Source organism: Silurus meridionalis, chromosome 19 (assembly GCF_014805685.1).
Source record: "Silurus meridionalis isolate SWU-2019-XX chromosome 19, ASM1480568v1, whole genome shotgun sequence".
NCBI classification, from domain to species: Eukaryota; Metazoa; Chordata; class Actinopteri; order Siluriformes; family Siluridae; genus Silurus; species Silurus meridionalis.
This window is the reverse complement of record NC_060902.1, coordinates 16,040,808-16,066,979: the sequence shown is the minus strand read 5'-3', so window position 1 is coordinate 16,066,979 and position 26,172 is coordinate 16,040,808. Positions and strand designations below refer to the sequence as shown.

Here is a 26,172-nt window from a genome sequence, read left to right as displayed (position 1 = left end):
TTAAAATACCACAGCTTGTTATGGATTAAAAACCTCTTACTTCGCCCACTTTATATGGGACATGATGTCATCATCAGAGCCACTGACTGGCCACTCTACATAACTTGCTTGAGAAGTTCACATTGTACGTGCCCATGCATTAAACTCTGCCTTCCACCATATTTACCCCATTTAGGTAGGGAGGCGGTTAAGGCTCTGGGTTACTCATCGGAAGGGCGGCAGTTTAAACCCTGGTATTACCGAGCTGCCACCCTTGGCCCCTTGAGCAAGTCTCGTACTAACCCTCTGTGCTCCAGGGGAGCTGTATCATGGCTGACCCCAGCTTCCTAACATTGCTGGGATATGCGGAGGAAGTATTTCATCGTGCTGTGATGTACACTCAAGTAATAAGCAACTTTACTTTATTCAGTCAAATTGCAGTATCCTCGCTTGGGCATACAGGAAATGCAACAACATGCAGAATTAAATTTTGAATGTACTTGGGAAACTTTATTAGTGTTTAGAATAAATAGCCTGTTAAAAAGCTTGTTTTTAAGGTACCTGATATACTGTATGTTTTCTATATATTACACTAGAATTGTCATGTAATAACAGCATGCCAAGGAACAGTCATGTTTACTGACGTGTCCCCGCCCCACTTTAATCAACCGGCCGCATTGTGAGGTAAGGCTTCCTCTGTGTCCTGTGTAAAAATGCAATTGGAGAAAATCTGTCAAATCAGACCTAATCATGTATAGAAATAGAACAGTGCCACAAAGAGATGAACGAAGCGTAAGCTTGAACCGTGAACCGAATTTGCGTTCGTCCCCGCATTTGGGAGTTCAGGCAAAACTGGAATCGGCAGGTACGTTGTCTGTGGGGGAGGCATTCGATTGATTGCGATATCAGAAGGGCACAAAAATTGATTTCAAAAGAAAATTTATTTGGCGAACCGCTGTGGTATTAGGGAACGAAAATACACCAGGATGTGCTGGGAAAATAATGAACTCCTCTGCATGTCCGGCCACATCACACTATGCCATCATTGATTCTTTTTTCCTGTAAGCATGCTCCCCCCCTGTGTACCTTATTGTTCCCAACTTTTTTCACCAGAATATTGCTTTCAGATGGGGCAGTGAAACTTTTACCCACCCACTAACATTCGAACATTTTGCCTAAGTCAATATACAATACAGTCACTTTGAAGACTTGGTCTATAAATGCGTTGAAATGTATTGATCGGTTTTACTGGAAAAAATTGTACCTATGCACCAGTAATTTCCAGACTAAGTGTCTGTGGCTCAGCAGTGCAGTATTGCCTTCAGTGGGTAAACAAGGGGTTAAGGGGTTAAGAATGCTGTTAGCTCAGGCCTAGACTCTACAGTGAAGAGTACTTTTTTCTGGCTCACCAGGCAGTTTTAAGGCTTTATGGTCGAATATCGATATTTGTTATTTTATATATTTAGGGTAGGTCTTGATAAATCTGGGGGTGTTAGTTGACCGTGAAAAACAGTTACTGGTTTAAGTTGATCAAAACCTACTGAACAGCAAGATTTATTTAAGAATGGGGTATTTTTATTGGGTATTATATACTGATCAGGCATAACATTATGACCACCTGACTGATATTGTGTTGTTTTCCCCCCATTGAGGTCAAAACAGTTCTGACCTTTAACAGCATTAACTTCTTCTTCAATGTGCTGTACAGGAGCTCGTCTGTTGGATCGGACCACACGGACCAGCCTCCCGACGTGCATCAGTTCACCACTGTTCCTTTTTTGGACCACCTTTGTTCGATACTCACCACTACAGACTGGGAAAAGCTTACAAGAGCTGTAACTTTTGGAGATGCTCTGACCCAGTCACAATTTAGCCCTCATCAAACTCCTTACACTTGCCTGTAACAAACGGAGTGGTCTGGAAATCTTGACTTTGCCATCTAATTTGAGTAATCCATGACTAGGAAGCCTGGGCATCCAAATAGGTTGTATTCTGTGAATGGGAGAAACGGTGTTTTACTCAAAGGGTCAATCATGAGTGTTCATGGGCTCAAACATGGGTAAGAGGAGGGATGACACTTTTCCACCCAATCTTCCCTGTGATGTGGCATGAACAGGAGTTCAAAAAGGTTCTAGTGTTTCCCCCCTACTGATTGGGAACTGCTGTGTAATTGGATGAGCTGGCCACTGCGTGGGAATTTGACCCAACTTTGGGATTTTCTTTTCACCGAAAGGACCTATATTGTACAACATGATGTTCTTCTTCGTACCTTCTTCCTTCTTGTTTCTTTCTTTTTATAGTTTCTTTTATAGTTTCATCCATTCTGCGAGTTAATCATTGCGAGCAACGTGCCTCCGATTGCATCAGTCTACCTGGAATTTCATCCCCAGCTCGAGTTCGTTCTCTACACCTTCATGTTTAATTGCACTAAATTCTCACGTTAAATTCTCGCCTGTGTCAGAGGTTCCCATGCCTACGGAGCAAGGAGACCGGAAGAGTGTTAGGAACCAGGTTGGTGGTGCTATTCCCTCATGCAATTCCAGTGTTCATCTCGACCCTTCTATCGAGTCGAGATGGAGGTGAGATATTAAACACGTCTTCCTCCGACACTTCCCGTCTTATTTCTCACCGGCCTGCCAGCTGCCGTTGGGGCCGCATCGAAGGTGACCGAGATAATCGGATCCTGGATCTGGAAGCCGAATTTCCTGTCTGTGAATGACCTGATGAATGCACTTGACTGCACATTGAGGGCCGGATCTCATATTTCTGTCTAAAATACTATTCGGATAGAAGGAGATGAGATTACTAGGAAAACGTGGGAAAAATTGTGTTTAACCCATGATTTTTGTTGAAAATGATGGTTTTGACCTTTATTATTAGGTCACATGACCATCACATGTATGCCGGCTGTGCAGGAACGTGGCTAAAGGAATTTTTCGTTTTGTCGTGGTTTTCCTGGGAGATGTTAAACTGTTGGAACTTCCTGACAGGGTTAGTTTAGTTCTTTAACATGTTATTTTATAGAAGGTAAAATAAAAACACAGCATAATCTTTACAGACATGTGCACTCACGGTTATTTGGATCCAGAGTTTGCATGGTCTCCCTAGATTTCCTCTGGGTGGTTTCCTCTATGGGGCCAAAGAGGCTGATTAGCATTTTCTTCGATGTAGTGTGTAAATATACCTCCCAGTGTAAAACTAATAAAGTGGGGGGAAAAAAGGCTTATTTCTGATTAGCACGAGACTTGATCTCTTGTTACAACCTCACTTGGGTGCACTCAAATTTTATCGGCATGTATTAAAACATTCGAATTTGATGCTCTAGACATCGTACGAGTGCAGGATCTCTCTTTTGTACTCTCTCAGAATAGCGTTGTTAGTTGGGTAATTAAACACCGAAGCAGCCCACACACGATTCCTCGCAGTTGTTGACGACTTTTGTCGAACCACATAAACTCGGCACTATCTCATGCGGTTCGGGGGTTTGGCTTCTATCAGCTTAAAAAGAAATTCCACATTTCCACAGACACTTTTTGGCACGGCTGCCTGTCTGGACCTGTCGTCCTACATGCGATGGCAGCTCTGTTCGGGAGTGCAGAAGTGATTACAGCGTCCATCAGGGCCTGGAGGAAGCTTCTTCAGCCTCCCGCACTGATGTTTGACAGAATAATTAGAAAACTGTCTGTGCTTGTAATCACTGGAGCTCATCTTTTTTTTTTTTTTTTTTTGGAGGAGGAGGAGGCTTCTCATCGGAACCAGAGGCTGATAGAAAACGTGGGTGTTTGCGAGGAGTGTGATGGGAGACGCCAGATTTAGAGGAGGAGAATAAATCAGAACAGACACCGTGGCCTCTGTGGCAATCTCTCTTCTTCATTCTTTTCTGTGCTTCCTCTTTTAATATCCATCCGACGTTTTCAGCTCGGATTCTTTCGGAGGTTGCCATCTGTCATCTAGCATGCTCATCTAGCCTCTTATTTTGTTATCCTTTATTTCTCTTCTTGCTCCCTGGCTATGCGTATCCTGGAGGATGAAGGGATCAGCGGGAGTCTCTTGTTTCTTGGCCTATGAAGTCCTAATGGAGCCTCGAGCACTGATCTTAAAAGTTAATACACTACTTTGGGTAACCTGAATTGTGTTGGAACCTACAAAGAACCCCCCCAATATCCCCAATCTGGTTGCTCCGGTGTTTAGGCCTTGACGCCTTTAGAAGCGTCTGAAGCCATTCTAGACCATGCTGCCGATTTTGTTTTTGTTTTTTTAGGAAGACCTGGAACCCTCACCTACTCAGTATCCTCACAGCCAAATGAGCAAAAGTACAAGACTGATACTGGTATGCTCCAGGACTGTGGCTGTAAATGGCCAAATCTCTGTGTGTTCAGAAAGTGACAGGAATTTACAATATCTTTGCATTTTTATGCCTTGTCTATCGAGTACGGAAGGCTTTGTTTTCAGCTTGTCAAGTCAAAGTGAACTTGATCATTCAGCCGGGCAGCAAAGGCACAAAGCAGAACAAAATTTCTCCAAAGGCTGCAATGTACAGATCTAGCGTATAACAGTCAGCAGCCGAGACAGGTCACAAATAGACAGCACAATAGACAGTAGACTAGACAATAAAACAATACACATAGATGACACAATAGACACACGAACAGAACAAAAAACAAGGCGCGATTAACGATAATGTTGTAGGGTTTGGTGCACAAGTGGCAAGAATGTAAGCTGTGAAAATGCTTTAGAGATGAGAATGAATAGATATGGCACATGACTGGTCTGGTTAATGCACTATACGAGATTGTGTGCGGTTCAGCCGTTAAAGTCATGACGGGTAAGAGGGGTTTCCAGTATTGTCAAAGTGAGTTGAGTGAATTGTCAGAGAGGGTATTACGTTTTCCACAGGGCAGAAGTTTAAACAAGCTGTGGGCAGGGTGGGTGGGATCTTTTGAATATCTTTTCAATGCTGTACAGGCAAAGTTTCTTGTACAGGTCCTATATAGAAGGAAGTGAGGTTCTGATGCTTTTTTCAGAAGTTCCTTCTAATCACTTTGTCCGTCCGAGTTTTTATTTCACACGATATATCTGGGAGGTTTGTAGGATTTCTGTGGAATTATAGTTGCACCCAGCGGATGAACAGATTTGGAATTGATCCATCCAAGGGCCGAAATCACAACAAGGTCAAATTGTTAAATAGATTTTCTTAACAAGTATGTTTTCATTGTATTGAACACTTGTTGCACTGGCTTTTTTTTTTATTTTTACATGGTCAGTACAGTGGGTCAGAGCTACCCATGCAATATGATGGCATACATGGCAATGTATCATGCTACCGGCTTGTAGGAGCTAAAAATTTGATTGCATCTATATGTCTGATTTGTGGTTTTTAGCACGCATCTCTCTAGACACCCCCCACCCAGATATATACACATAGAGAGAGTGAATGAGAGCAAGCATGCAGCATGTGCTGCTCTATCAATTTTTAAATGACTCATTTAGACTGAGCAGCACTGAAGGCAGTCATTGCATTTCAATAAGTGCAGCGATACAGTGATTTTAACAGATGAATAACAAATTAGTCATCGCAAAAGGCCCTATTTTTAGTCCATGCTAAATGCATGAGGCTGGTGGGGGAGATGGTCGGGGGGGTTGGAGCCATATCAAAATGGCTTTCCATCTATCTGGATTAAAGAACTGCGAGGTTATTTCATCCCACCAAATTGCCTTTCGCAACAAACAGGAGCAGAAAAGTGAATTATCTGGCCCCCTCGCCCAACTTTTTCCCTGCTGATTTTCCACCAGCACGGGCATTAAATTATACTCCAAATACAGCACGATAAATTGCCCAGAGCTTAGCGAACACTTTTAGGTTTTCAGACACAAAAAAAAAAAGTCTCTCTCTTTCCATTTTTAATCAGTGAGACGCAGTGTTGAAAACTCTTCATTAATTTAGGTTGCGGAGGGAAACTTTGTAGAGTTGCGAAGTTTCCTGATTAAAGGAGTTTGCATTAACATGTACATTTACATTTTATACTTATTCATCTGGCTGATGCTATTATCTGAAGTGATTTACAAATGAGGCAAGATACAATTGAAGCTCCTAAAAAAGCAACAATCATATAAGGACTGAAAACCTCGGTTTCCAACAACAAGATCATAAATACTGCATGTGCAGGGGAAGTTCAGTGCAAACAGGCCCCTGAGAACAGGATGACCTCTAAAGGGTTAGAGGAATTTAGGGACCTGGAATGATGTCGCATTCGAAATATAGGGAGCTTGGGGCATTTCAAACATGTCGATATGTTTATATGGGTAATTTGGTACATGTAGATTTGGCAGTAAGGGGAGCTGGGGGCATGTCAGTCTGGGAAGCTGGACCATTGGGACCAGTGTCTGGGAATATAAAGACTTTTAATGATGTTGTTCCCAGTAATATAAGGGCCTGGGAACAAATACATTGGGAAATATGGGGAATACGGGGACCTGACAGCATGTATCTCTTTGGAAATACAAATAGGTGTGGCAGTATGGGGTTTGGGAATTTAGGATGCTGGAAACATGTAGATGTGGAAGTATTTGGGAATATTAGGGAATGTTGATTTGGGAACATGTCCCTCTAGGAACATGAGGACTTCCACTTTTGAAAATATAGGGTCCTAAGAATAGGTAACTCCTTGGAATATGGAACTTGGAACATCCTCTTCTGGCAATATAGGGACCTAAAATAGGTAACTCCTTGGAATATGGGAACTTGGAAAATCCTCTTCTGGAAATATAGGGACTTAAGAAGGGGTAACTTTTTGGAATATGGGAACTTGGGAACATCCTCTTCTGGAAATATAGGGACCTAAGAATATGTAACTGCTAGAATATGGGGACTTGAGTACATGAAGATAAAAGTAAACAGAGGACCTGGGAACAAGGGGAATGATATATTATTTGGCAGCTGTAGATTTAGTAATATGGAGCTCTGGAAAGCTGGAAAAAAGTGAGGACTTGGGAACATTCAGATGTAAGATGATGAGGTCTTGGCTAGATTATTTGCTAGATTAAGAGCTCTAGTCACCTATGACTTCAGATGGCATCAGCAGGAAAGAAGACCTATTGTAGACACTCCATTTTGTACCATGTTATATAAAATACATATTTGTGTGTCCCATCAGGTCTTTTATCAGTGCAGTTGAAGTAGGCAGTCGTGCCGACATTAGTGATCGCTGTTTACCAAGGCCAAAACGAGCCTCCGAACTGTAACTAAACGAAGATGATTTGCCTTGCAAAAAGTAACGCTGTTGCCCTGCAGACGCCTCATTGGCTTGTGAGATGCGATCGACTGCAATGGTAATCTGAATCATTCGGATGATTGACCTTCTACGCGAATACATTAGAATAAATTAATCTTGATTGGGCGCGCGGTGCAGCGAACAGAGTGGGAGTGTCAGGGTTTTTTTTTTGTGTGCCCCTTTTGTTGTGGCTGTTCTCCGAGGTGATTATGCATGCCGCTCAGCACCATTATGCATTCCTTTACTTTAATAAAGTAACCGTGGCTCGGAGTGTGGAGAAAATGCGCCGCTGTAAAAATGAAGAGCCTGGACGGTCGGTGCCCCACCCACACACTGCTGAAAGAAGGGCTGGATCAAGACTTTAGAATGATCCCAGACTTGGGCTAAAATGAGAGCCAGTGTTTTGGCTGGAATATTGCTGAAATGTTTCAAGCCATTTAGTACCCGATTGCACACTGCTGTTTCTCTCTGGGTTTTTCTTCCATATGCAGGAAAGTCACTTTTTTGTTCCAGGAGAATTTGGAATAAGCAAAATGTATTTGTACTGCTGATTACATCTTTTTCCCATAACATCACACCAGGAACAATGCATTTAAATGCATAAACAGCTCTGTCCTGAAGACTTGATCATGGCAGAAAACTCAACTGAAATTAGAGATATTCAAGAACTTCGTCTCCTTACGGAACACTGCAGAATCTTTTAATCTTCTTTTTCTATTGTTCAATAACGAGGGTTTTTCAGTCTTTCAATCTGTTCTTTTCTACTTAATTTTCCGTTTCTTCACTGTTATTTTTTCTTTCTCTCTTTTGTTCTTTCTGCAATTGTTTTTCTTTCGTTCTTTCTTTCTGCAATTGTCTTTCTTTCTTTCTTTCGTACTTTCTTTCGTTCTTTCTGCAATTGTTTTTCTTTCTTTCGTACTTTCTTTTGTTCTTTCTTTCTTTTGCAATTGTTTTTCTCTCTTTCTTTCTTTCTTTCTTTCTGCAATTGTTTTTCTTTCTTTCTGCAATTGTTTTTCTTTCTTTCTTCGTTCTTTATTTTTCTTTCTTTCTTTCTTTTTCTGCAATTGTTTTTCTTTCTTTCTTCGTTCTTTCTTTCTTTCTTTCTGCAATTGTTTTACTTTTTTTCTTTCTGCATCTCTCTCTCGCTCTCTGCCTTTTTCTTTCTTTTCTTGGTGGTTTTCTTTTAGTTTTTGTTGCTCTCATTGTCCCTGAGAAGGTTTATTTTTTTTTTTTTAAATAAAGTATTTTTAAAAATCTCTCTCTCTCTCTCTCTCTCTCTCTCTCAGTGGTTTGCTAGCTTGTGTTTTTTACATGTACCTGACTCCTGGAGACTGGTTAGGGTTGGTAATGTCTCCTTTGTAGAAACTGCATCGTGTCAGGGATTTGCACGTTTTACTTTTTCTCTGATTCATTTTGAAAAAACTAATCTCAGCAGCGCTGTGGTTTAACGCCCAGTACACGTCCAGTGGACCGAGCGAATGTGCTGAAACACTGTCCATTCTGTAAATTCATTAATAATAGAGCAGATCTAAGAAAAACAGGTAGCATTTATTATACATGAAGTGAGAGAGAGAGAGAGAGAAAGAGAGAGAGAGAGACTAGTTGTGTAAGCCCTTGAGTCGTCTCCCTGCGGTTCTCCTAAATTAAAGTTCAGAGGTGTGATCGGACGGGACGTGGGAGACGTACAGCGAGTCTCTGTTCATCCAGCGTGAAGCCGAGTGTCTCGTGTGTAGCAGAGCATCTTCACTCTGTAAAATGTCCTGATGGACGTGTTGGTTCTCTCCATCCAGAGCACATCTGGGGTATGAACCAGTGTACGTCTGAATTGAATGCTGCTCCTGCTTCGTCAAATTTTTCTGTCTACCAGCCTGGGAAACTGAAGTGTGTGTGTGTGTGTGTGTGTGTGTGTGGCATGAGGAGTGTGCAGAAGGAAATGAAATCTCAGCTCTGACTGGCATGTGACGATTCGGCTGCCTCCTCTCTCTTTCTCTATCTCTCTCCCTCTATCGGCATTTCTCTCTTGCTCTCTTTCTCCCCCTCTCTCCCTCTCTCTCTCTTCATGCTTCCTGACACAATCACTCCGATTCCGTCATTCCATCACAGCTTATTTCTGTCTTCTTGTCTTTGCGAGAGTGTCACACTGCCGCTTGGTTTGTGTTTCCCTTTCTTTTTATACGCTGGCGTTTCACTAAGGTTAGTTACAATACATCTCTCTCTTCCTCTCTCTCTCTTTTTCTCTCTCTCTTTTTCTTTCTCTTGGAACAGCTTGGACTTGACTGTGTAAATGTACGTCTGTCTCAAGACATGCCATTATTCCTGTTCTTATTCAAACAATCCTGTTGCACACCATATGTTCATCTTATATATATGACATGCTCTACAGCCAAATGTATTGGGACATTTATTGAACATGAGGAATTAGAAAGCTGACTGCACCTCAGGCCTGACAGGACTGAGCACCTATAAATCTAGAAGACCCTCTTCCCAGAAGAGTGGAGGTTATTATAACAGCAAAATTGGGAGTAAATGTGGAATGGGATGTTTAAAAAGAGACACGTACCAATCTTATTGTCAGGTGTCCACATACTTTTGCATGTATAGTGGATGATTCTCTTCCTAGTCTTTGTGTGTGTCTGTGTGTGTGTGTGTGTGTGTGTGTGTGTGTGTGTGTGTGTGTGTGTGTGTGTGTGTGTCTGCTCTTCACTGTCGCTCGCCTCCTAATAAACCTTATCCCGAGACTCTTTTCTGTGCTGTTGTGCTGGGAATTGAATGGGGGGTCGGTCTGAAAGGCCGCTCTCACTCATCTATGATGGGCTGTGTTGTCTCGCCGCTGCTGTCACAGTTCACAACCCCTTCGCGCTCTCGCAACGAGCCGGAGACCTTGAGGTGGACATGACCGACTCGAGCGGCAATTCACCGGGACACTGCGGCGTTCGCCACGCACACACGCGCCCTCAGACCCAGACCGCAAATCTATTTCTGCCTTGATTAGTTTATTTTCACTAGAGAGAGTAGAAAGACTTGGAGGGAGAGAGAGAGAGAGAGAAGAGGCAGCTGTGACTCACTCACATGCCGGAAAAGAAGCCAGGCTTCGAGTCTACAGAGTCTCTGTTTGAAAGCACTTGGGGACCAGAGACCATTCGTTTTCAACAAGTGCAACAGCTATCGTGGGCGTGTTTATGCAAATATGCTGTGACACGTACCAATGGGACGTGTCGCCACTCAAAATATTATGTGGAATGCTAGTTGTGCCTCCCACGGATAAGTTACCAAAAAATAAATAAATGGGGCGTCGCGTGAGTGCTATAAACAGTGCTACTTGCGTTGTGTGCTTCTGTACATCTTTGGACATGCAAAACTGTTTTCAGTCGACGAAAACGTCGCTTTTTTTGAAAACGCCGTTTTTGCATCGCTGTGAAAACTCATGTCTCTTGAGCCAATCGCAACCTTGTGTTTTAGCTAGCAATCTCAAAGAATTGCTAACAAAGTTTGCGAGAGAAAACTGTCGCTTAGATGGTTAAAGAAGCTGCCTAGTAAACAAGAGATCCTGGGTTTGAATCCCAGCAGTGCCTGGTGGCACTGTGGCTTAATGATCTAAGATGTTGGGGGGTTCAAACCCCTGTATCCCCAAGCTCCTGCTGTCGGGCCTTTGAGCAAGGCCTTAATTCTGTACGCTCCAGGTTTAGTAAACCACAGCTGGCCCTGTGCTCTGTCCCCAGCTTTCTAACAAACTGGGACATGTAAAGAAAGCATTTTGGTCATTTTAGATTTGTTCAAGACACAAGGTTTAATTTGTGCACTGCTGTATCTAGTAAACATTTGGCAAAAGAATTTCTCATTTAGTTCCAAGCCCGAAAATGATCATAGTGCCGAACAATCTTCAGTCTTGCAGTTGATTGGGATACTTGCACACGCTATCGTATGCATTTGTTGCTATTGAAGACAGAAATCAAAGCTCTTGCACTCTTAAAAAAGAAAAAAAAAAGTCTTATAATATTTGGAAATGTTTTTTTATTTTTATTTTTTTCTTGATCTAATACAAACTACTGCCTATGGTGGTATGGAGTAGTACATTAGCGATCATCTTTCCAGCCATCCCTTTCCTTAGCCAAGCCTCTTTCTTCTGCAGAGCTTTTCTAAGGACTCTTTTGCTTTTGTTTTTCCATTCCATCCTCTTCTTTTGGGCTCCACTCTTGTTATTGGTTTCATTTGGAAATGTGGACAGCATAACAAGTCATGCCTCAAAACCCCAGCCGTGGCATGCATCTGGCCGTGGCCTTAATTCACACACAGATGCTGGCGGGTCGGTGGGGACGCCGATGACGGCGTGTTTCTGCGGGTTTTCCGAACTGAATTTTTTTTACACGCCGCTTCAGCGCTCTCACTTCGAGGCCGGAGGAGGAGCTGTCATGCTCCAGCAGACTGGATAATTATTTCCCTTTTATCCCCTTTTTTGCCAGGGCCAATCTGGTCCCCAATAACAGCCTCAGACCGCTTCTCCGCTCTCTCTTTCTGCGTCTTCTTCTATGCTTTTCTACGTCCCATAGCGAAGCATTGGCCAGGCCCCGACAAGAGCGGATTAACGCCGCTGAAAAAGAGCTCCTAGATTTGATCGAATGGCAGCAATATAAAAGAAATCACAAGGCAAAAAATAAAATCACTCTAGCTTTGCTATCTTTGATGCACACCCCCTGCTGCCACAGAGCCCCCGAATCAAATATATCAGAACGTCTGGAAATGATATATGGGCGTGAGTTTAACATGTTTATAGCGGTCAGTGGACTCAAGTACCGCGGTGGCTCGATCATGATCCGGTAGCCTAATGTCCAGCCCTCTGAATCATGAGGCTCGTCCTTGCTTTGCGCTTTAATATTTAATGTAACGCGGGATGCTCATCTGCCTGTTAGCGACTGTGTGCCTTTAGCAGAGTCTTCTCACGGGTTAAAAAAATAAATGTCGATTCCCGACGGAAACGTTTTACACCCGTCAAACGTCATACCTAACCTTCGCGCAAGGTTAGCAAAGGTGCTAAAACGTGACGGCTAACCCGTCAGAGTGGCTGGGTCCCAGAGATAAGCCTAACAATGACGCGAACAGCATCCAGCATCTGTTAGCCGTTTACAAAGGGGAGATGCCTTTCCGCGAGCTGATTAGCCGCTTGCGTAGGTGTGCATTAGGCGTGTGTTTGCGAGTGATAATGGTTGCACTGTACCCCTTCGGTCTCCTGTGAAGAAGAAGAAGAAAAACCCAGGAGTGTTGTTTTATTTAAGGGTTTTGAAATGGAACAGGTTTTCCTCTGCACTGCAGCTGGGTCTGATTTGCAGTAATTGCATTTTACCCCCTTATTGTGGTGTCTGAGTCAGTAGAGGCATCACACATGCTGTCAGATGTGAAAAATGACTGACCAGCAACAATGGCGTCTCGGATCTGGTGTCATGTGCATTAGCTAACGGAGCTCTGGGTTTAATTGAGGCTTGAATTGCACTGGATCGGGCGCTTTCCAATGGAATATCTGTCCAAAGCGATAAGCAGTGAAACCAGAAAGTGTTAGCGTTCGTTGAGAATCCGTATCATTGACAGTGATGTAATATTGTGGCGAATGATGTTTAAATGTTGTGTCATATACATTTATCTAGTTATTGAAATGTAGCCAAATGTCTGGCGTTTAAGTTCTGCTCAAAGGGAGGGTTCCTGCATATTTTGAAAAAGTGTGGAATTGGATTTGAGTGATTTCCAGGTCTGGATTAGTTTGAAGAAGAAAAAAAGAACCCTGAGTATTAAAAAATATTTGTGGATCCATACTTTTGCCCTATTTAATTTTCAAAAAATTTAAATGAAGAATTTTTTTTTAAGTATTTTTATTATAAAGATATAATCCACGCTCGATTGTTTTCCCAAACTGAGTCATTTCCACCCGCCGTTTTTTTTAATTATTTTTTTTATTTATTTATTTTTTTTTTTAAACTTTCCTCCGCTTTGAAACGTACTAGTGTTTAGTAGTTTTTTGGTGAATTGCACATAAACAATTCTTCTGTTGCTGTAGTGTTTGTTTACAGTTTTCAAATTATAAATGATTAACATCGCTTAATGAAATACTGTGCCTTGAACATGATTTTCTGTTCATTTGTTTGAGCTACAACTTTCCAGCAATTATTCGGTAATATAACAGCATACATCAGAGATTCAAGAGTTTTATTTGTCAAAAACATTGACACAACGTTATATGCAAAATACAACTTGCAGTGAAATGAGAAACGGAATGTAACGTAAGATTGTAATGTAGCGCCTGTTGGTGTTTAAAAATCATCATTTCGTATTTCAAATTTGGTCTTAAAAATCTGGGAAAGTATGAAATTTTGAAATAAAAAATGTGTGAAAAGATTTCTGGTAGTTAGACTTTTGGAGTGGGAGGAGCTTCGGGCTGGATTTCTTTATAGTTAGTCATTCCAGTTACCTGCATGTCATTTGAATGAATTTCCAGGAGCTTCTTGTCGTGCTATTCAACACAAATCATCTTTATCACCTCACAAATCCAGGAGTCCTCGTTCGATCTCGATGTTTGTGTTGATTGTTCTTTCTAGAGCCTCCTGTGGGTTCACATCTTCCCTGAGGCGGCTTGAAGTTGTCATGCTACAGTAATTGCATCGTCAAGTTTGACGTAGTGGTAGGTGATGTCACAATGCGGGAAAGTGTCTAAAATCTTTGGACACTGCCAGAATTTCATCGGAGGGAAAATAATCATCGCGATCAAAGACTACCGATTTTAGCCTCTGATTATAGGAATCTTTCAGGATTTTTTTTTTATTTGTGCGACCAAAATGGTACAGTGTCAACACCTGGCTCCACTTATACCATGGTCTATCTGAGCACTCGATTCTGATTGCCTGGAAGGCACGGGATCAATCTGTTGGACGACAGGTACCACATCTGCGATTTCATCACGGACAACAAGTTAGAACTAAATGCAAAATGCCACAGAGGCGGTTAGGGTTCGGGAAGAACATTGCTGGAAGATGACAAAGATCAGGAATACCTTTGATGAGCTGAACCTCCCGGCAACTCGTGCATGACGATCGTCGGCAAACTCGATCGTCGGCAAATGATCCACACGATACGACTTCCACGCCCACCCTACTCGCCAGATTTGTCTCCTGCGAACTCCGTCCTCTTCCCGAAGATGAAGGTGCGGCACAAAAGGTCGTCGCTAAGGAGATCCTTTAACCTTTCCAATCTATATGGCAGAAATCCGCTTTCACCATAGCAACCGTGTAGGCGTACACACATACAAAGAATATTTACGATTAAAGCGACGGATAAGCTCGAGATACTTGTATCTTTAATTACAACTCGGTACAAAATCCAATAAAATCGCAGTTGCTTAGCGGAATCCCTCCGGATTTGTGCGTTATTGAGTGGATGTGGCAGAGAGCGAAGTCTGCGCAAGCGTCAATACAGACAGCAGGCTTTTTTTTTTTTTTTTCCCGCAGCTCTGAAGCCCCGTTCCAGCTGTTCCGCCCGAGTTTGAAGGATAAACACCTTGACATGCCATTCTGCCACGGGCGCTCTGACCTTATTATATGAAATTTGAGTCGCCCGTGCAAGCTTAAGGTTGAAACCAGGACCAGGAGTGGAGTCCCGCAGGCGTGCCCCCTGCCGCAGCCTGGTTTTTAATCCTCCTGACTTGTATGTTTTTGCATGCAGAATTTGTCTCCTGCATGGGTCGTTACCCAGGTGCTACGTGACCTAATTGATCGCGTTTTGTGTTAATTGGTTTAATTAAATGTTTTGGGTCAATGATCGTTTCCGAGCGCCGGGGCGTTCAGCTCCTAATTGGAGCGGGAATTGATGGAAATGGATTTTCCGTGTAAAATTACTGTAACTAAGATGTTTGCTTTAATGCCCGCAGAAACACAGGAATCCATTCTCAGCTTTCACTTATATGTCTCAGCCTTTTTTTCTTTCAAGGCTTTTTTTTTTCATTTCTACCCCTGACTTTTCCAGACCTATATGTGGTTCCTTTCCACACAGGGTGTCTTTGAAAGCGGTAGCATGAAATTTTCCCCTTCACTTGTCCCAAACCCGTTCCTGCACCATGAAGATCTGCTTTACACAGTTCAGAGTGGAGGATCTCCTGCTATAGAGCTCAGAGTTTAACCCAGCTGGCCGCACCCCAGGCCTCCTCACCTCACCTACATCAGTGCCTGACTTTACTAACACCCTTGTGGTTAAATGAATCTTATGGTCAGATGTCCACAAACTTCCTGTAGTGTACATCAATGTGAAATCAAGTGAAACTGGTAACAAATGCACAAACTGGTTGAGCATTTAGATTTATTAATATACAGACGCAAGTTTTTGATGAATGCGACTTGCAGAATTAAATCTAATCTGAAGCACGCAGTGGTTTGAAGGTTACAGACTTTATTAAAGGATTTAACAGTGACTCTGTGGCAGGTCTGGGATTTGAGCTCGTCACCTCGCCGTTACACTTGAACTCATTTTACATTAAATGAAGATCTAGAAATGTGAATGGTCAGAGTGGCATTTGGAACAGGAAAAGGGTCTCTGGAGTGCAGAAATCTTTTATTCTCCGCTTCATTCCATCTCCATGACTTATAAACCATCGAGGACATTGAGTCAAGTGCAGTACAGTACAAAATTACAAACAACTAAATCGAAGGTTTTGTTGTTGCTTTTGATAATCATTTTAAAGAATTTGTATATTTGAGAGGGGGGTTTTCATCCTTTATCAACACACACACACACACACACACTTTTGCATCTATCTATATATACACCAATCTATCCGTCACATTTCTTTTTTTTTTTTTTTTAACTTTTCTAGCTGTTTGTCTCTGCTTCTCACCTGTTCTTTGTTTCTTGTTTTTTTTTTTTCGCTTATACACCCCTCTTTCTCTCTTTTCAACTTTTTCTTGCTGTCTGTCTCTTATCTGCTTTCCTCAACTTTTTCTTTCTTTCTTTTCTTTCTTTCTTTCTTTCTTTTCTTTCTTTCTTTCTGCATTTGTTTTTCTTTCTTTCTTTCTTTCTTTCTTTCTTTCTTACTTTCATCATACATTTTGTTGTTTATTCTTTTATTTGTTTATTCATTATTTCCTTTTTTGTGTATTCTCTCTCTCTATCTCACTTTTTGCTGTCTGTCTCTTTCTGCTTGTCACCTGTTCTTTCTTTCTTTCTTTCCCACTTTCTTTCTTTTTCTTTCTCTCTTGTATTCATTATTATTTTGTTTATTCTTTCATTTTCTTATTTGTTTTTCCTTTCTTTATTGTGTATTTTCTCTCTTTCTCTTTTGACTTTTTCTTGCTTTCTGTATTTCCACTTCTCTAAACTTCTTTCTTTCTTTCTTTCTTTCTTTCTTTCTTTCTTTACATTTTTCCTTTTCTCTCTCTCTCTCTCTCTCTCTCTCTCTCTCTCTCTCCCTTACTTGTTCTCTCTTTTTGGCAAGGTCACAGTATTAACAGGCAGTTATTGAGTGAACTTTCCTAAAAAATCGGAGTTAAATGATGAGATTCGTATCTCAAAATAATTCAGACGTTTCGCTGCAGTTCATCACAATTAAATGTTAGTTTTTTTTTCCCTCTAAAACGTGTGCTGTGGTAGAGTTTCCCAGCAGCTGTAAGAAAACATCTTATTGCACAGAAAGCCTTTATTCGCTCTCGTTCACAGACAGTTGGAGCGGAGCGTGCCCAATATTTTTATGAACTGCGTTGACTTGGCTACGACGGCGCATAAATCACCCGCGGTGTCGTTAATATACGCAGGTGTCAATAGGAAACGCATGGGTGAAAGAAATATGGCCGCTCTCAGTAACGCCACGGCTGAAAAATAGAGCGATTGCGGTGAGACGGGAGATGTGAGGACGGCAGAACATGAGGATGAGACTCCTGGATCTGCAGTGCCCCCTGGTGGCAGGACACTAGATTGCAGGAAGACATCAGACGGGATGAAGTCTAAAGCAGATCAGATATCAGGTTGAGGAGACAATTTTAGATTAGATGTATAGGATATCGGATGAAACACACACACACGTGCTCACACTGCCTATTACAAACTTAACTATCAGACTTAGTAAACAAATCATAACTGTTAACTTTTACAAATCAATTTCCTTCTTTCTTTCTTTCTTTCTTTTTCTTTCTTTCTTTCTCTTTATCTCCGTTCTCTCTCAACTCCTCTCTCACACTTTTCTTTCTCTCTCTCTCTCTCTCTCTTAGACCCACTCTCTATCACACCTTTTCTTTATCTCTGTAATCTACCTCTTTCTCCCTCAACCCCTCTTTCTCATTCTTTTCTTTATCTGTCATACACTTTTTCCCCAATTTCTTTTCTTTCTTTCTTTCTTTCTTTCTTTCTTTCTTTCTTTCTTTCTTTCTTTCTTTCTTTCTTTTTCTTCTATACTCTTCCTACTCTGTTTCTCTCTAGCTCTGTGATACTTTTCTCTCTCTCTGTCTCTCATACTTCCTCTCTTTCACACATCTTTTTAATTTTCTCTTTTATACTTCTGTCTTTCTTTCTCATTCTTTTTTGTCCTGTATTATACTTTTCTCTCTCTCTCTCTCTCTCTCTCTCTCTCTCTCTCTCCTCTTTTAAATCTAGGCCTCTGTCTTCACTAATAATAATGACACTTGCTGTCTCTCTAAGTTCAGTTGAAGTATATATTTGTGAGAGTTCATGTTTTATTAGAGGGATGTTTGGGGTAAATCCTTTGAAGTCTATAATACAATGTAAAATTATAATATGCTTTTAACACGAAAGAAAAAAAGAGTGTGTCTGCTTCTATCCGTCCTCACAGACAGGAGTGTAAGTCATGGCTGCATTATGTGACTGTAATCAGTTTAGTAGCTTTTGAGGGATTATCCTAATCCCGTACCTGACTGCGGCCCCATTGATATCGTTAACCTCGGCCTTTTCCGTTATTCTCTTTTCCCTCTCTTTACCGGATTCCTCGCAGGTCCCGAGCTCGATTTCTCGCATCCTCCTGTTCTTATCTCTCTCAGCAAGCTGCAGAACCTTGCAGACGCGCGGGATCGTGGTGGTGTTTTATGCCCCGTGCTTATTCGTGGAGCGAAACGGGATCTTGTCGAGACCCCGGGTGTTTACTTGCCGGCGTCCCAGAAGAGGTTTTTCTCTGAGCGCCTCACGCTGCGCTACGTGCTTGTCCGGTGTGACCGTGATGCCGGATAGCGTGTATAAAGTTTCATTTGTGTCTGTTTCCCGAGCAGATTTATTGCGCGTCACTGTGTTTATCCACATTCATCTCTTCTTTCTGTTCTTCTGTTGTTGTTTTTCTGTAGGTAGAGGCCATCCTGGTGAATATCTTCGGCGGGATTGTGAACTGTGCCATCATCGCTAATGGTATCACTAAGGCCTGCAGAGAGCTGGAGCTCAAGGTACCCCTGGTTGTTCGGCTGGAAGGTAAGTGTAGTACATAAGAATAAGAATAATAAAAATGAAAAGAAAAACGGTGGCAGTCTTTTTTTTTATGGTGGATTTAGACTGTTTTTATGAACCAGACAGACAGACAGACAGATAGACAGATAGATAGATCTATTGGATTAAACTGGTTGTATGTTGGGACAACAGGTCCTGTTGATGCCTCACAGCTGCCTGGTCCCTAGTTTGATTCTGAGCTATGATTTATAATTCGCTTCACAGGACCGGTTTCCTGTCGTCGGCCAGCCAAGGGGTTAGCTTGCGAAAAACCCTGTGTCCTCACATTATAATGTGTTCATCACGGCTCATTATAAGCAGCAGAAACTTCTCACAGGGGCTGACTCTGGACTCCCCAACTTTCACCCGCGCGCAAGAGGTAGCATGCAAGGGAACATCATTAGCATGCGCGACACACTGCAACGTTGTCGTTAGCGCTGTCGAAAAGAACGAAGCCGATAGCCGCTTATTTGTGACCTCTGACCGGGGTATGCTAATGCTAGGTGCTAGCGAAAGGCTCAGGACTCCGCCTGCTCCGGCTGGTTGTTAGTGTAATTGGCACAAAAACAGCAGAGTCATGCTGCATGCTAGCGCATTAGCTTGCCGAGAGACCCTCTGCCTCCGTAGAGAGCGGGAGCCGGAGGAAGATTAGTTCTGACTTCGCTTGCAGCGAGCCTGATCAACTCAATATTTGACATTTAAACACGAGCTGTTAGATAGCTTGTTTTTCTTAGCTTGTTGCGTCGCCGTCAACAGAGCTGCATTAGCGTCCCGAGGGTCATATCTTCTCTGAGCTCAAAACTATTTTCAAATCCAAATAAATAAATAAATAAATAAAATGATGCGGGTCTATGCAGCGTAGAGGTTACTGATAAGTTCAGGGTATAATGGATTTACACTACACAAGGCTTAAAGGTGCACTTGGGGAGTAGTGTTGTCTAGAAAACATTAACTAACAAGAGTGCATAGGGTCGTAGGTTGATTCCCATGAGATTTCAGTCTGGGAATACTGTCCTCTGGAAATCTCAGACACTCTAATATGGTACCCTGGGATCCTTGGTCCAGGCGGCCATGTATCCAGGAATATCCAACACCGTAGGAAATATTGGTCATTGGAAATCAAAGACTTTGATATAATTGCGAGCAATTAGAACAATGTATTCATGCAATAATGTAATATGTTTTTTAATTAAAGTCACAATTTATTTAGTGGTTCACAGTCGCCTTTATTATAATAGTAAACGGAAAAAACAGCAAATCTGTCAGGTGGACTATTACACATTTACATGAACATCAGCTTTAAGTTTTTAGCTTTAATGTAATTATATTTTTCAAATCAAATATTTTATCTTTGATGATTGTTTTTTTTTTTTTTTGACACAAAATGCATTTGCGGTTTAACATTAATTAGCAGACCCCTAGGGTTCTTGGGCTTGCGGTTGAAGACCCTTGACGGATGAGATCAGGAGACGATCTTAGTGTGATTCATATCAACAGTTGTTTTAACAAACATCTTTGAAACTGCCTTTTCAAGTAAATCTTGATAATGCACTGAATTGTAAACCAATCAAATATAGATGAACCTGGAAGTGTGGAAGTAGTTTACTTTAGTTTCCAATTGCATTTCCAACTGAGTATTGGATTGTCCATGGGGTCGAGCCTGCACGGGGTACCTCAGCGGTACACTTCAAACCGAACCAATAAAGGACGATTTGAGTTCAAAAAATTATTTGGTTAATAAAAGATGGTTGATGGGTTTTTTTTGTGTGTGTAAAGATCGATAGCCATGCCTGTCTCTCAGTGTGGGCTCTGATCATGGCTGACAGAGTACGATAAAATGGTTCCTCAGTCTGAGTTTAGCTGCATTAGTTGTCCATTGATTTCTACCGAGACATCACACAACCTGTTTTGCTTGTCCGTGTCTTGATCTTTGCATCTGTTTGCAGCTTGTGCCTGTCGAAGGTGTACTTGACACGCAAATCTCAATACCTACCTGAATATTATTGTGTCATTGTTTGCTTTTTCAGTCCACTGGCTGAGACCTCACACCCCCCGCAGCTTCTGGGAAGGGAAACCTAACACCAGCCCTGTCGTTCATTTTATTTACTTTTATTCCGGGAGGAAAACAAGAACGCCAAGCACTAATATTAGCCGTTGCAAGAAACATCGCGCAGCTGGCACCCCAACGTGTATTCCTGTCCTGCTGAGTGTTCATGTTTGAGGTTTTTCTGATGTACAAGTTCTTGGTGGTGAACCAGAACATTCCTCGGCTATTGTCAGCGCAACTCTGCCGTACACTACTCAAACCATCTAATTACCAAGTACATCAATCTGAAACAAGAGAACATTTCAGCGTTTTGAATAATGCTTCAGGACTTCATTTAATCACGAATCTGAGTCTTGTTAGTCGGGTGGTGTCAAAAAAACCTTCCGTCCATTTTATTTATTAATAAAATGTTTAATAAAAACCTCTGGCATGGTGCAAAGTAGAATAATAGAAAGATTAAGTGAAATTAAAAACAATATATTAGCTATCAGTCTATTAAGAATTGCTAAAGGTGCAGCGAAAAGTATTTCATTGGAAGCGATCTGTGTACGTCGCCTTCATTCCTTTTTACATTAAATTACTTAATGAGCTTGAAAGGTTAACGACTATTTCGAATCTGATTAGTTGATCAACAGCTTTAATAATTAATTAATTGTAGATATTTCCCATGTTTAGATTTTTGTATATTGGATTTTTTTGTTGTGGGTTTTTTTTGTTTGTTTTTTGGGTGGATTTTGCATTGATGTGAAAGTAGAGAAGGTCTCTGGCAGCACCTAGTGGTGAGATTCGAGCATGATCCACTATGTGCATGAGCATTAGAGTAAGACCGTTGAACACACGTCGCTTGTACATGGGGTGGGGGTTATGACGAAAGAGTATTTGGTTTTTGACGCTCTTGTGATTCGAGTAAGAAGACACGGATAAAAACAGTGCGAGACACGGTTGAAGCTTTCTTGACGTAAAAGATTACTTCTCTCACCCCCCTCCTTTCCCCGATGTTTGGGTGTGTGTTTTAAAACGTCCTCTGTGTCTCCTCACACTGTCGGTTAGAGACTGCAAGCAGCAGACACTCGATACGGAGCGCACTCGCCCCGGTTCGCCCTGTTCCCCCGCTAATGAAATTATCCGATTGATTGTTTGGTGCTGGCCGGTGCGCGAGACGTGTTAGAAATGAGTCGTTATGTGAGCGGACAAAGGCGGTGAAATATCAGTAGTTAAGTGGTGCTGTAATTGAATTCCTTCTGAAACTGCTATTGATTAGAGAGCAGATACCATCATAATTATACTGCAGGGAAAAAAAAAGACCCCACACACACACACACACACACACACACACACACACACACACACACACACACACACACACACACTTGTTCCACATTTCTATCACTGTGGGGACTTAAGATTTTCATAAAAATGGAAAACACGTTAGAGCTTTCTTTGGTCCTCATTAAGTGAACTTTTATACACACACACACACACACACACACACACACACACACACACACACACACACACACACACACACACACAACTTTAAGTAAGGGATTGCTGAATAACTCATATTTATAAACAGTTGAAACCTACACCTGAGAAGACGAAGACACACACACACACACACACACACACACACACACACACACACACACACACACACACACACACACATACATACACGCGCACACTGGGGAGTGCCTTTGTACTTTTGTCAGTGACCCCGGGTTCCAACAAAGAGCTGCGGATTTTTAGAGACCCATATTTGCACACATGCATGGTGTGTGTTTTTAGCACTAGCAAGATCACTGGTCATAAAGGGCAAAACAAAATCTGAACACAAACACTTTGATTATGGATTCTTATTACTGAGGAGCTTTTGGTCCTCACAAGGCACTAAAGGTACACTCACATTCTGTGTTTCTGTATTGTGGGGACATTTGGGCTTTTGTATAGTTTAGTGAAAAAACAAACAACAAACCTGCTTTCAACAGTTTTCATGTTCTATCCTCCCTAAAGCTGCACTCTCACCTGTGAAATCAGAACGTAATCGCCAGCTGCTCACCTCACTCCCACATCGCATGTGTGCACACACACACACACACACACACACACACACACACACACACCGGCAACAGCAGAACACTTTATCACAGATGAAAAATAAAAAGCACAAAAACACATCCTTTAAAATGTTTTCCTCTTTGTTCCCTCTGTTCTCTCTCTCTTTTCTCTAACACTCTTCCTTGCTCTCTCTATCTCTCTCTCTTTCTTTCCTGCCCCAACACTATCTCTTCCTCTTTTCCACTCACTCTCTTCTCTCTTACTCCCCACTCTCTCACCCTTCTTATCCCACTCTAGTCCTCTCTCTCTCTCTCTCTCTCTCTCTCTCTCTCTCTCTCTCTTTCTCTCTCAGTTCTGTACTCTTCTCTGAAGGGTTTTAGGGTAGAAGCTGTGACTCTGTATATCGTGTCAGGGTGAGCACCGCGGGGAGCGATGTTTATAATCCATGTGTAGGACCCTGAGGGCAAAAGGTCCGTCCTGGAAGACCGCCTGATCAGAATCGTGCCGAGCGCGCTCACAAGGGCCCTCGGCAGCTGGGGCAGATATGGAACAAGACCTCTGACTTTCACCCAGAGACAACACGACCTCTGACTTTCAGCCAATAGAACGAGCCATCCTCACTTCTTCTGCCAGCGGTGCGGCACCGCTCAATTTTCAACACCGCTGCGCTTCTGGGGCGGGGCGAGAACAGGGTTTAGCGTGGGTCCTCCTTCTGAAATCGGCCCTGAAATACAGGGTTTGGAAAGGGTCAAGTGTTTGTATGTGTATTTGAGTGTGTTTGTGCATCAGGTCAATCTGTATAACGCTGTTTAAACCAAATGTCCCCACAATTAGAGATTTTGTGAGGACCGTCACAAAAGTCATTATAAGACCAAATGTCCCCATAAAAATAAAAATTTATGGTGTGTCTATAAGAGAGAGAGAGAGTGAGCAATATAAGACTGTGTGTTTGATTTTAGTGGAATGATTAGTGTGTGTGTGTTTCTAGGAACAAACGTGCAGGAGGCTAAGAGGATTCTGTCTGAGAGCGGGCTTCCTATCACCGCAGCCAACGACCTGGACGACGCAGCAAAGAAAGCAGTGGCTGCAATCGCCAAGAAATAATACACACACACACACACACACACACACACACACCCATACACATGCTAAGTCGAACCAGTTTTTTTACACCAAACTTGTCTGTCATTCAAACACTTAGCTCCTCCTACAGATCAAACTCGTGCATTAGATTCTAAACTCCATATTATTTATATTATATATTCTATTATTATCTTATACTTATATAAAAATACTAATATTATAATATCATTATTATAAAAAAAAAGTCCATGTTTGAGACTGAACTCGTCTTGTACAGTGTAGGCCTGGCTTATATGATTCATTCGCTCATTTATTTAACGCGCCCCTTATCACTGGAACTCGTTTTCATTTATTTGCCGTTCTGCGTTGAGGGAAAACGTGGCTAATCTTGTGCTGCATCCGCACGATGTAGCGATATCGCCCGGCGCGTTATTATCTTGCTGCGCGCGATCGTCACGCTCTCCGGTGCTCATCACTCTCGCTGTGAAAATCCTGCTATTGATTTCAAAAGCTTTTTTGCAGTGTGGACTTCTGCACCATAATCTCTGCATTTGCTAGATATTTTATTACAAGTACAAGTACTGTGTCATAAGTTCCTCATCTATTCTTACTATCCTTAGATTGCAATGGAATTGAATTTGACCAAATTGTGTAATTTTTGCAAAATCATTCCAACCTTATTTTTTTATTTGAATTAAAAAAAATGTAAATAAAATTTAAAAACCAGGAAAAAAAAAACGTTATTATTGTGCAGGAGCAGGATCGAGTAGGATCTTCTGAAGTTTGGAAGGTGATGAGTCTCTGTGGATATACACGTCTTTATGGCCTTATATAAGATATGATAAATACATCTTTAATTCTCTCTGCCATACGGAAAACTGCTGTGTGAGTGATGAAGACAAACACTGCTCTTGCGTTCACTTCCTTCCTTCTTTCCCTTTCTTTCACTTCCATTACTTTCCTTTCTCTTCATTTAACTTTGTTTCACTTCTATTTCATTCCTTTCTTTTCCTTTCACTTTTTTGTATTCCTTCTCTTCTCTTCCTTCCTTCTTTTCCCCTCCTGTTCTCTTCCTTTACTACTTTTCTCTTTCTTTTCTTTCTCTTCATTCTACTTCCTCGTTTGCCTCTTAACTACAGCAGCGTTACTCCTTTCCCCTCGTGCCTCTCGTCCAGACCATCTGAACCTGTGACTTTATTGGAATGTACCATTTAATGTGAGAGCCGTTTTTTGGTAATCATTAATATCATCAGCATGATTTTGTGAATTGATTTCTGTTTGAAATTTGTTTCTCTCAATGCAATAAAATCTCACCTAAACATATTTATTCCTCGTTCATAAAATTTTTTTTTGTTCCTGCTGAACGGTGAAGAGCTTCATGGGGTTTGTCTCTCTGGGGGAAACCTCAGACCACCATGCCAACGCTGGAAGCTCTGACATCTCAGATTAATGACTGACAACCGAGTGTCATCGGAGAAGCACGTCTTAATAGCAGGCGCTGTGTGTTAATGATCACGGCAGTGTGTAACTTTTGTGTGTGTGTGTGTAAGAGACAGAAAAAGAGATACACTACGACCAGTTTGCTGAAATTCATCCCTGTCACACTTTGATGGATTATCTGTCTGGTGATCTGTGAGGACACCTCGACTGGATCAGGTGCCCTGAGCAACAGATCTGCTCTCTCTCTCTCTCTCTCTCTCTCTCTCTGTTTTTCTTTCATATTTTGTCCCCCTCTTATTCAGGATTAGAAGCTGGATATTGGCTGAATCAGCAGTAGACACAGGATCGAGCACGTTTATATAATCATATGTTAAAAGTAAAGAGCACGATAAAAGCATTAGGGTTCGACATCAATAACCATTTAAAGGAATAAATAAAAACATCTGGAGCATCTGGATTGTTCCAGATGTTCAGCTGAGTTATTATTAGTTCTCAAAGTTTTTTTCTCCACAGTGACCGCCTCCCAAGGGTTTTATTCCTATTCTACTACAGCAGTCTAGCAACAATCACCATATCTATCTATCGATCTATCCTCTTGTGCTTTTTTTTTTCTTTTGGACTTTGCACTCAGCGTTTACACTCCACGTTTACACTCCCCATGTTTACACCCCCCATGTTTACACTCAGTGTTTACACTCCCCGTTTTCACTCACTGTTTACACTCCATGTTTACAATCTATATTTACACTCCATTTTTCACATTCCACATTTACACTCAGCGTTTACACTTCACATTTACACTCCCTGTTTTTACTCCGCATTTACACTCAGCGTTTACATTTTGCA

General features: G+C 41.8%; 1 protein-coding gene across 1 annotated transcript in view; it reads left to right on the top strand.

Moving 5' to 3' along the window:
* Positions 1-25,209, top strand: part of suclg2 (succinate-CoA ligase GDP-forming subunit beta) — an 81,181-nt gene extending 55,972 nt beyond the window's left edge. Inside the window, exons 10-11 of the mRNA XM_046875007.1 lie at positions 18,563-18,683; positions 23,792-25,209. Coding sequence (XP_046730963.1) covers positions 18,563-18,683; positions 23,792-23,907 — 237 coding nt within the window. The 3' untranslated portion in view covers positions 23,908-25,209. The remainder of the gene's footprint in view (positions 1-18,562; positions 18,684-23,791) is intronic.
* Positions 25,210-26,172: the final 963 nt, after the last annotated feature.